The sequence below is a fragment of the Dipodomys spectabilis genome, unplaced genomic scaffold, assembly GCF_019054845.1.
Source record: "Dipodomys spectabilis isolate Male_0828 unplaced genomic scaffold, ASM1905484v1 ptg000095l, whole genome shotgun sequence".
NCBI lineage: Eukaryota > Metazoa > Chordata > Mammalia > Rodentia > Heteromyidae > Dipodomys > Dipodomys spectabilis.
Genome location: NW_024870772.1, coordinates 24,124,767 through 24,135,845, shown reverse-complemented (window position 1 = coordinate 24,135,845; position 11,079 = coordinate 24,124,767). Strand labels below are relative to the sequence as shown.

Sequence of the window (11,079 nt, the reverse complement as noted above, 5' to 3'; positions counted from 1 at the left end):
AGTAACGGTGGCTCGCTCCTATAACCACAGCCAACTAAGGAGACTATGATCTGGGATCCCAGTTCCAAGTCAGCTTAGGCAGAAAAATCCAAGAAACTCTCACCTCTAATCAGCAAAAGGCTACAAACACAGGCATAGCTCAAGTGCTGGAATACTAGCCTTGAGTGAAAACAGCTAAGTGAAAGCATGAGATCTGAGTTCAAGCCCCAGTTCCAGCACAAACTAATAAAATTAAAAAGTTTCTGTCTCTCAGAATTCTTCTGATAAGCATCCTAACAAAATATACTAAGGTGAGAAGAGAAAAAAAAATCATGTATGTATCTTTAGCATGCAGCATTCCTCAAAATATGAAAAAGACAATTTTAGATGACCAATATAGGGAAACAGTTAAATGGATTGTACTGTGCCTCATCATTACCAAAACTTCCACAAAGAATTTATAACATGGAAAAAATCTTTCAGGAGTCATGGTGAACAAAGGGAATAGTTTTTTTAAGCCCACTCCACTAAAAAACAACACATGAAAGAAAACCTTTTCCTTCCTTCCTTCCTTTTTTTTTCTTTCCTCCTTTCCGTCCCTCCCTCCCACTCTCCCTCCCTTCTTTCCTTCCTTTTGTTGTTGTTGTTGCTGTCAGTTATGAGCTGTCAGGGCCTGGGTGCTGTCCCTGAGCTCTTTTGCTCAAGGCTAGCATTCTACCACTTTAAGCACAGCACTACTTCCATTTTTCTGGTGGTTAACTGGACATAAGAGTCTCAAGGACTTTCCTGCCAGAGCTGGCTTTGAACTACAATCCTTAGATCTTAGCCTCCTAAGTAGCTAGGGTTTACAAAGCTAAGCCACTAGCACTAGGCTAAGAAAACATTTTTCAGTAAATGTGACAAAATATAAGTTAGTCATTAGTCTTTAATATATGGGTATGTGTGTGTGCATGTTGCTAAGAACGGAACCTAAAATCTCGTTGGGGAGGGTCTCTTTCACACTACCACTGAGCTATAGCCCCAACTCTTCCAGAAATGATTTTTTTTTCTGTTGGTCATGGGGCTTGAACTCAGGGCCTGGATGGTTAACTGGAGATAACAGTCTCAGGGACTTTCCTGCCCAAGCTGGCTTCAAACTTTGATCCTCAGATCTCTGCCTCTTGAATAGCTAGGATTACAGGTGTGAACCTCCTGTACCTGGCTATTAATGAAGTTTTCATATTAATAGACATTAATTTTTGTTAACAAAGTGCTTTATGGATATCTCTTTTTATGCACACAAAATATTAAAAAGATGTTCCCTTAGGGTTAGTAGTTGATTCCATCAATGTTCTTCACTGTTTTATCAACACATTCTTGTATGAAATTGGTTTCTTTCTTACTGGGAGTGCATGAGGAACACAAGGCCTGGCAGTAAGATCTGGTATCACTGCCCTGTTTCAGGCCACAGCACTGGTGGCTTCCCTCACAACTGTTTTGGGTACCACTAGTGTGCATTTAGTACTACTGTGAAAATATGATTGACCACGGTGACCATCAGGAGTCTACACTTTGAGAAGCATTTTGTTAAGTCTGTTTAATTGACTGTAAATACAGTAATTCAGCTGCAGCATAGGATCAATCATGCCCCTTGCTCAAGATAACTAAATGATATGTAAGCCTAATCTAGCACAGTAATTTTCTTTATATGCTTAGCTAATACCAAAAAGAACACATTTCCATTGTGGGCTCCTCCTGACTTTCTATACTTCCTTTTCCCTCTGGCAGTGTCTACATACAACAAGTAGCACTCAATCACCTCACTCCTCACCTTCCTAATTTTGGTCCTGAGGCAAGTTACAAACTCTGCTCTCAGCCCAGGCAGCTGTCTTTTATTCATTCTTCAGATCAGTCAATCAATTGGTTTTTCACATGCTTTCCTTCTGTATCAATGTCATTGTCTATAACCTATTTTATAGCCTGTCTAATACAACTAGTAAAACTCCTAATCTCTCATTTGTCCCTATTTGAACAATAAAATGAGTCTTCTGCAACCTGCTCAAAAATTGTCCCCTTTGTACAATAAAGACAATAAAAAATAAAGTATAAAAATGTTAATAGCCTATTCAGAAATACCTATGTTATACTGTTTGAGAGGGCTATGTCTGGAATATGAAACCTCTAGAAAGTTGGAGTTTCTTTGTGATCTGGTATTAGTCTATAATTTACTGAGGATCATTAGCTAATTAGCAGACAGAGCTGAGACCACAACCCACTCTTACAATGTGTCAAACATTCTTCAAATCATCTCTGTAGAATTTAGGCAGTTTGTTCCTGTTTGCTCTCAGATAAATCCTCTAAGTCCCAAAAAGCCTTAGCTGCACTTACCATTTACAATCATCTTCAAACAAGCAGAACATGGTTTTCTGGAAAAATAAAGATCACAGTTTTTCAGCGCTGACCCATGTTTGATAAGAGCAATTTGCCCAGCATGTAAGTCTTCACTAGAACAATGCAGACCAACAATTTTCATGTTTTTCACCACCACAAGACCAGTTTTCTTCACCTAGGTTAAAATACAAAATAACGTTATTAATTATAAAATCCCATAATTATATGTATTCATAAAATGAAAGCTGTATAAAAGTAGATTTCTCTTTGGCTCGGAAAGAAATTTCTCAAAGTTTCATGTTGACTTTAAAACAGAAATTTTCAAAACCAAAGCCCTACAAATCAATTAAGTGGATAATTATCACGGAATTAGAGAAAAATGAACCATTTTAATAAAGGGCAAGAGTCAAGCTAGTCTGAAATGGCTTTCTGAAAGATCTGCAGAGGATGAAAGGCAGAATGAAAGCAGAGATCATCTTAAATTCTAAAACTAATACATCCTACTCTGGCCTTGAACTTGCTGTGCAGTCCAGGCTGGCCCTGAACTTGCAATTTTCCTGCTTCAGCCTCTTAAGTGTTTGGGATTGTAGCTATGTACTCTGTGCTGACTTGAAAATATTTTTTTAAACTGACTACAATAAATACTACTCTCAGCATCCTTCTAAACACTGTATGTACAATTTTCAGCAATATATGGCAGTCTAGACTAATATAATTAAGTCCCCTCTACTATGAATATAAGTAAGTTTCAGAAGCAAAAAGGGAAAAAAATATCCTCAGGTATAGACAGGAGGAAAGAACTCAAGCTGGGGCAGTAAGCTCCTCTGAAATATTCCAGGAAGGACTGGTCTGCCCCAAGTTAAGCACTGCAGACTGGACACTGCCTGAGGCACTAAAGAGTGCTCCAGGATATCTTTGAGTAAAGGCTTTCTGATACTTTGAACCTAAAGTATAGTGACTTATAGAAATATTAATTTAAAAGAGCTGGTATAATGATATTAATGTTAGATGAAACAGACTAAGGTATGCCTGGGGCTAGTGGCTCATGTCTGTAGTCTTAGCCACTCAGGAGGTTGAAATCTGAAGATTATGGTTTGAAGCTATCCTATACACAGTAAAGTCCAAGAGATTCTTATCTCCAATTAATCACCAAAAAGACAGAAGTGAAGCTGAGGCTCAAGCTGTAGAGCACCAGCCTTGAGAGTAAAAGCTATGGGACAGCATCCAGGCCCTGAGTTCAAAACCCAGTACCAGTACTCCCTCCCTCCAAAAAAAAAAAGAAAGAAAGAAAATATAATTTTCATTTTGCTTTGACTAAAATATCAAGTTTGAGATCAAGTTTGGAGAAAAGACTTTTTGTCCATCCCAAACTTAAAATGAAATAAAAGACTAAGTTGCATTCTGTGTTGTTTCTTCCACTTACTGCAACTCCCAGAAGACAATCTTTTCAGTGAACCACTGCTCTGGATCTTGATTTTGCTGCACTTCACTAACATCTTGGCAAGTCGTCTATGTAATCCTAGTCACAGAGTTGTACATTAAAACATGGGCAAAAGAGGACAGTCTGTTTTGTATAAGAACTAGTATACTTACTTAAATGGTGATGCACTATTTTTTTCCTTTGTGTTTCTCACAATGAAAACATCGAAATATTCTGAGGCAAATTAGTTCCATATTCTTGCTGAACATTTTAGAGACTTACTCTTAGAACTAATAAGGAAATCTCATTGAAAAGGTACACAGGAGCATCATCAAGGTAACTCTTTTCAAAATATATTTACTTTCTATTTCACACCCAAAGAATTATAGTCTATGAAAAACTCAGAAGATAAAGGTAATAAGGAAATGTGATGCATTATCACAACAAAGTTTATCTTCTAGGTCTGACCTTTGCTTTTATCTTACTTACCAACCAATATGTTGTTAGCCTGTTACCATTTCATGGATACTAGCAGAAGACATGAAACTCCTGAGTCAGAGATGATGAACTTTCTTATGCATAGCACAGTAGTAAACACATCATGTTTGTGATAGTTTCCTGTCCTTATGTCCCATGGGAGGTAATGTAGCTGGGCTCACATGGATGACTGGACACAGAGAACGTTTTATAGCAGTATATTTATAAGCCAATCTCCCTGAGGGAGACATTACCTCACCCTCAATCTTCCAAGTTGCTTTCTACAAACAATCCTTCAGTAATGGCCCAGTTTAGGGTCTAGTAGTCTTGCCATATCTGCCAAGTTGTGTACTCATGTAACAGAACCACGCAAAGGTATTTTTCAACACACCTAATTAATATTAGGTGTCAAGAGTTGCATTAGAAAAAAAAATTTTAAGCAAGAAGTAGGAAAACATCATAGAATAATCTCATTTGTTAAAATAAGAAAACAAGAGACATACTGGCTTGTAAATGGACAAAAGACTTAAAGGAGAAGAAACTCCTTAGAAATAGGAATGAAGGACGTGAGTGTTTAAAGGTCTTTTATACTATTTCATACTATTCTTTTTGTTTTGTTATATATTATGTATGTCTTTCTTTTCATTATAAATCACCTGTTTTTTATCAGCAGATACTCTATTCACCTCTTCATTATCTCCCAAAGGTCCACGCTTTTCCTCTTCATTTTTCTAATGAAAAAATAAGAATAAAGGAAAAAATTATTAATATAATTAGTTCCACATTTCTGTACTTAAAAGCTGGCAAAAGCCGGGCACCGGTGGCTCACATGTATAATCCTAACTACTCAGGAGGCTAAAATCTGAGGATCATGGTTCAAAGCCAGCCTGGGCAGGAAAGTTTGTGAGACTTATCTCCAATTAACTACCAAAAGACTGGAAGTGGCGCTGTGGCTCAGGTGGGAGAGCACTTGCCTTAAGCTGAAGAGCTCAGGGACAGCATCCAGGCCCAGAGTTCATGCCCTATAACTGACCAAAAAAAAAAAAAAAAAAAATCTCCTAAAAATAAAAATTTAAATATCCAATTATAAAAGTATAGGTTCATCAATACAACTGACAAGACATGTATTAAATAATAGAAAAAATCCACATAATACATAGCACATGCCAGGCCCAAGAGATTTAAAATATTAGTTTACTCATTGTTTATAAAAACTTCATGAAATCATCTGGTGATATAGCTCATAAGTAGAAGGTTGCTTAATACATATGGGGCCCTGAATTTGACCCCAGAACTTGGAGGTGAAGGTGGGGAAGGAACCACATGGTATGAATTAGATAAGGAAGCTAACTTAAAAAGATCAAATGACTCACTCAAAGTTACACAACCAGTAAGAGCCAGAGCCAGGAATTGTAGCCAGGCTAAAAAATTACTTCCTATTCTTCAAACTGCTGTTCCAATATTTGTGATAAGATTCTTTTTTCTTTTCAGTCTTTTTCTTATGTTAAGTGAAAAAGGTGGAGTCCAGAATTAAGTGATGTCAATAAGGATCTCAAAATGAAAATTATGAAGATACGAAAATTAAGAACAGTGAAGTAGCCGGGCGCTGGTGGCTCACACCTGTAATCCTAGCTACTCAGGAGGCTGAGATCTGAGGATCGCAGTTCAAAGCCAGCTCAGGCAGGAGAGACCGTGAGACTCCTATCTCCAATAAACCACCAGAAAACTGGAAGTGGCGCTGTAGCTCAAGTGGTAGAGCACTCGCCTTGAGCTGAAGAGCTGAGGGACAGCGCCCAGGCCCAGAGTTCAAGCCCCACGACCGACAAAAAAAAAAAAAGAGTGAAGTAAGGAATGGGTAGGGGAGAGATAGGTGAGAATATTGAAAGGGGTGACATTGATCAAGATAAATTGTATTCATAAACTGCTTTTAGTAACTCATAAAAATACTTTTAAACAGATAAAAGGCTATTGAAAGTGTCATAAACAGTACTTCTAATACATATACCTATCAGATTCTATCTTGCATCATCTGTGACATACTTTGTTTAGCAAAAGCAGAATATTTTTTTCATCAGATCACAGGGCTCAAATTTTTAATCTCTAAAACTTTTTGTCTAAACATATACAGACAATTTTATAGATATATGTATTGATATGTAGGTATATACATAGGTCTATACAGAAATCTATGAACATTTGCACATCATTTAATTTAGACAACATTTATGATTCTATGCTAGTTCATATATGGCAAATGTCAATAATAATGTAGAAGTAGCTTTGGCAGTGGGTAATATCTAAAGGCAAATTTTTTAAGTCATTATCTGGCAGTTTAAAGTAAAAACCAGGATATCTACTTAATCAAATAAAACAGGGTCCCAGTACTAGATGACTTTATATAATAGGATGGGCAAAAGGAGATGGCCTAGAACCCAATAGAAACCACCCTTTGGCGCTCTGAACATAGCTGCCAGTTAGACTCCTGTGAAATGTTTAAGATACTTACAAGGTCTTACTACTTATGTGCCTAATATCAGTAAATTTGTCCAAAACCTTAAGTTAGATAGTATGTCTAGTTAATATCAAATGTGGCAAAAAGAGCAGACAGGGGTTACCTGGGGGAACATATGTTGCTCATCTCTTTTTTTTTTAATTTAATTTTATTGTAAACATGCTGTACAGAGGGGTTACAGCTACATGAGTAAGGTAGTGAATACATTGCTTGTCAAGCATTGTTAGCCCCTCAGTTGCTTTTCTCCTGCTAACCCTTCCTTCCCCCACCTTCCCTACTCAGTCCTTCAAGTTGTAAAGTTCATTTCCAACAGAGTGTCTTGTGAATATCATTGTTGCAATGGGTCATTCTGTGTCCTTATTTCAGCATTTTGCTATTCCTCTTCTCCAGAATAAATAATTTGTGTGAAGGGAAGTAGTTTAGTAGTAGAGCACTTGCCTAGCATGCTCAAGGCCCTGGGTTTGAGAACTAGGATCCCAAGAGAGAGAAAAAAAACAAAAAACACCTAAAAACTAAAGAATTTAAGTGAAACAATATTATTAAGGAAATTTTTTATTCTTAGTAGATCTCAACCCTATGAAGACTAAATATAATTATCAGCCAGGTGCCAGTGGCTCATGCCTATAATTCCAGTTATTCAGGAGGATGAGATCTGAGGATCACAGTTCAAAGCCAGCCTGGAGATTCTTATCTCCAACCACTAAAAAGCTGAAAATGGAGCTGTGGCTCAAATGGTAGCGTGCTAACCTCGAGCAAAACAAAACCTCAGGGATAGTGCCCAGGTCCTGATTTCAGCCCCAGGACCAGCACAAAAAGAAAAACTAATGTTTTAAGAAATGTACTTCTTTAAGTATAAACACAATTGGAAACATATACCATATATGAACTCCACATGTATTCCTATTGTTTAATTAAAAGTTATCAACATACCTACTCTGGAACAGTACAACAATGTCAAATACAAAATTACTATGATCAAGCTGGACATTGTGGTTCATACCTGTACTTCTATATACTCGAGGCTGAGATCTAAGAATTGAAGTTCAAAGCCAACTGGGACAGAAAAGTCCATGAGACTCTTATCTCCAATTAGCCACCAAAAAGCTGAAAGTGGAGCTCAAGTGGAGGAGCATTTGAGTAAAACAGCCAAGTGAAAGCTTGAGGCCCTGAATTCAAGCCCCAGCAATGCACACTTGCACATACACACATACACACAATGTGTTATGATCACAACTACCTGTAAAATTACATAAGTATATTATTTGGTATAAAAAGGAAACCATATTATGGTTTTGTATGCCTTTCCACAATATCATTGGTCTTGCTCCTTTGCAATGGTCAAGAGATCAGAACTAATGAAATTAAACTTTACTCCAAGTGATAACCTACAGATAATGATGTTCTAAGTATTTGACAAATTTGCCTTTGTGCAATTTAGAATACATTTTCTATAATAAAAGTCAGTTAAATTCTCAAACTAACATACAAAAGTCTATTTAACTCAAAAGATCACAGGCTAGAGTAATCTGGAATATGCTCTAGTCCAAGTGTAGAAATGCAAGTGTAGGTCTAGGGTTTGATGACTGTGGAGACATGGCTGTGGAACTATAGCTGGGAAAACACTAATGCAGTGACTGCATGGGAGTAAGATCAGGAAATGAGGAACAATCTTTCCTATATCCCATTAAACCTATTTCCATGTTGGCTGTCATTCCAAACCATGGACTGTGTTTTTTATGGCCTCAGTGTTTCACTAAAGCATACCACATCAAGTTTGGGAAAGAAAAGTAATAAAAGAGGTATCATTTTATCATAAGATGAGCTCCTTTGCTTACTGTTACAAGCCCTAAATGCAATCCTGATACAGGGTAAGTCTAACTCCTTTGCAAGAAATGTAATGTCTTTTAAGAAATTATTTCCATTTTTCAAAGTTATTTGTAATCTCATTCCTCCTCCCAACTTCATCCTTGGACACAGGTTTATAAACTGTTTCACCCTCTAAGCTTAGTCATGTAGCATCTCAGTGCAAATCCTACCTTCCCTGTGAATCCTCCTTTCTCCTCTCCTTTAGAGCTTGGCCTTCAACACTGTTAGCTTCTCTATTAACTTGGTTTTACCATTTATCTAAATATGAACTAATTATTTAAATACCTGCTTTTTTTCTCCCCATTAGAAAATAAGGGCCTTATCTTTATTTCTTTTTATTTCCAGTGCCAACTGCACAATCTAAACCATAGGAAAAAAAAAAGCACCCAAAACAAAAAAATAGGAGTAGGCATGAATGACAGCTTAAGAATAATGTAGGGCCTTAAGAATTTGTCTTTCTGGGGGAAAAAAAAGTGGAGAGCAAACTTTTAGTACAAAAAAAGACAATCATAATGTTATAAAAAAATTTAAAAATCTTCACTAGGGAAATTGAGGCAAGAAAGCTTCAAATTTGAGGCCTATCTGAGCTGAAAGAGACCCTGTCTCAAAAAAAAAAAGTCCTAACCCTTAAAAAAGATCATAAGAAAAGTATGAAAATGGGCAATCCTTTATCCCTCTGAAGTGTTTTCAGAATGGTATTTTCCATAGTATGACTTTGGCCCCTAATAAAACTAATTAAACTACTAATCCAAATGGTGAGAACTTGATACTCAGTCATGGAGGAAAAGAATGAGAACCAATACCATGTTGCTGGAAGGGAATAATATGTGAAATCTTCTTACAATACTATCTTTTATGATTATTCTTTAAAAAAAATTGTATTAGTCCTGGGTCTTGAACTCAGAGTCTGGGCACTCAGGGCCTGGGTGTTAGACTTGTACTCAAGACTTGGTAGAACTGTGCTACTATCTAAGCTACAGCTCCACTTCTGGCTTTATTTGGGTGGTTAAATGGAGGTAAGTCTCACTGACTTTTTCTTGCTTGGGGTGGATTCAAGCTAAGATCCTCAAAAATCAAAGTCCTGAGTAGCTGAGATGATAGGCTGAGCCATCAGTGCCCAGTGACTATTCTTACTGTACATTCCTAGATGACTTTTACATGCTAGACTATAAAGGCTAATTCTCGAATCTTAAGGCTTGCCAAGTTTGGTTTTAAGTGTAACTGCCAATTGGAGCAACAAAGCCAAATCTTAGATCGTTTCTTTTTGAAGGGTAAAACTGTCTATGAAAACAAATTATACCTGAGATTTTTCCCTTTGGCCTTCTACTCCTGGGAAGAGCTCCATCCAGAGACTTAGCAGAGTAAAAAGGTTGACTTTAGAAAGCCTTGGTGTTTGACCTACAAAAGAGAGGGCAAGCGCTTCAGAATTTCCCTGATGATGAAAAGAAAAACTAAGCTCAAAGCCACTTGCGAGCTGCAGCCATAGCAGGGGAACAGAGGGAAAATAAATTAGGGGACAAGAGAATCACAGCTTGGTTACAACCTCACTGTCAGCGACCTTCTGAGGACCTTTCCCAAACCCTTTTTCTTTAACTTCTCCCGACAGAAAATAATAATAATTAGTAATAATAATCATCGGATACACTCAGCTAGGGAAACAATCCAAAGCTGGGGGAAATGCTAGCCTGATGTGATATGTAATACGTCCCTTTTTTTTTTTTTGATGGGGGCGGGGCTGTGATGAGGAAGGAATTGTAAAGCAGTCGACCTGTAGAAAAAGGTCACGTGAGGCTGGTTTGGAATTCAAGGTGAAAGCGCGATGCGGGGGGTCAGGCTCTTTGGCTCCCCTCACCCCATCCCAGTTCTAGATTCCGCGACCTACAAGGTAGGGCGTAACCTCAAATGCTAGGGTGGGCAGCCAGGGTCGCGCCCGGAGACGTGGAGTAGCGACGCAAAGGCGAATGGGAGGAGAGGGAGACACCTGGGCCTAGAGAACGGCAGGGTGCGAAAGCAGGTCCCGGACACTCACCGGTCATGCTGCCAGTCTGGGTGCCGACTGACCGCCCGGCCCCCGCGCTCTCCAGATTTTGCATCTGCCCAGCTTCTCTCATCCCAAGCCTCGCTGCCCCTGCTGCCCAGGAAGCCTCTCCCGGTCAGTCATGATCCTGACCTAGCGGGCAATGCTCTACCCTCCGCCCGGCAGCTGACCAGCGCCAACGGGGCGCAGACAGAGGACGTCTCACGGCCGGGACAGCCGCTTCCGGACGCTTCTCGTGACGTCAGAGGCGGGCGTGGCGTCGTGGGCGTGGCCGGCGCTGGCTGCGGCTCTGGAGCGACGACTGGCGTGTTCAGTATCGATCACCGGCAGCTGGTATTAACTGGTTTCCCTCCTATGACCTTGACGGAAATAAGGTCACTTGAGAATTTCTTGGGGCAGGTCCCAGGGTGCGCAGAC

The 11,079-nt window shown here is 38.9% G+C and overlaps 1 protein-coding gene across 4 annotated transcripts in view; it reads right to left on the bottom strand.

Moving 5' to 3' along the window:
* Cdadc1 (cytidine and dCMP deaminase domain containing 1) overlaps positions 1–10,871 on the bottom strand; it is a 30,560-nt gene extending 19,689 nt beyond the window's left edge. Inside the window, exons 1-4 of one of the 4 annotated variants that reach the window (XM_042685524.1) lie at positions 10,654–10,871; positions 9,925–10,022; positions 4,903–4,977; positions 2,347–2,524 (exon numbers count right to left, since the gene is read on the bottom strand). In XM_042685524.1, coding sequence (XP_042541458.1) covers positions 2,347–2,524; positions 4,903–4,977; positions 9,925–10,022; positions 10,654–10,735 — 433 coding nt within the window. In that variant the 5' untranslated portion in view covers positions 10,736–10,871. Of the gene's footprint in view, positions 1–2,346; positions 2,525–3,772; positions 3,869–4,902; positions 4,978–9,924; positions 10,023–10,653 lie in introns of all 4 variants that reach the window. The other 3 variants (XM_042685525.1, XM_042685527.1, XM_042685526.1) reach the window with 3 other exon arrangements.
* Positions 10,872–11,079: the final 208 nt, after the last annotated feature.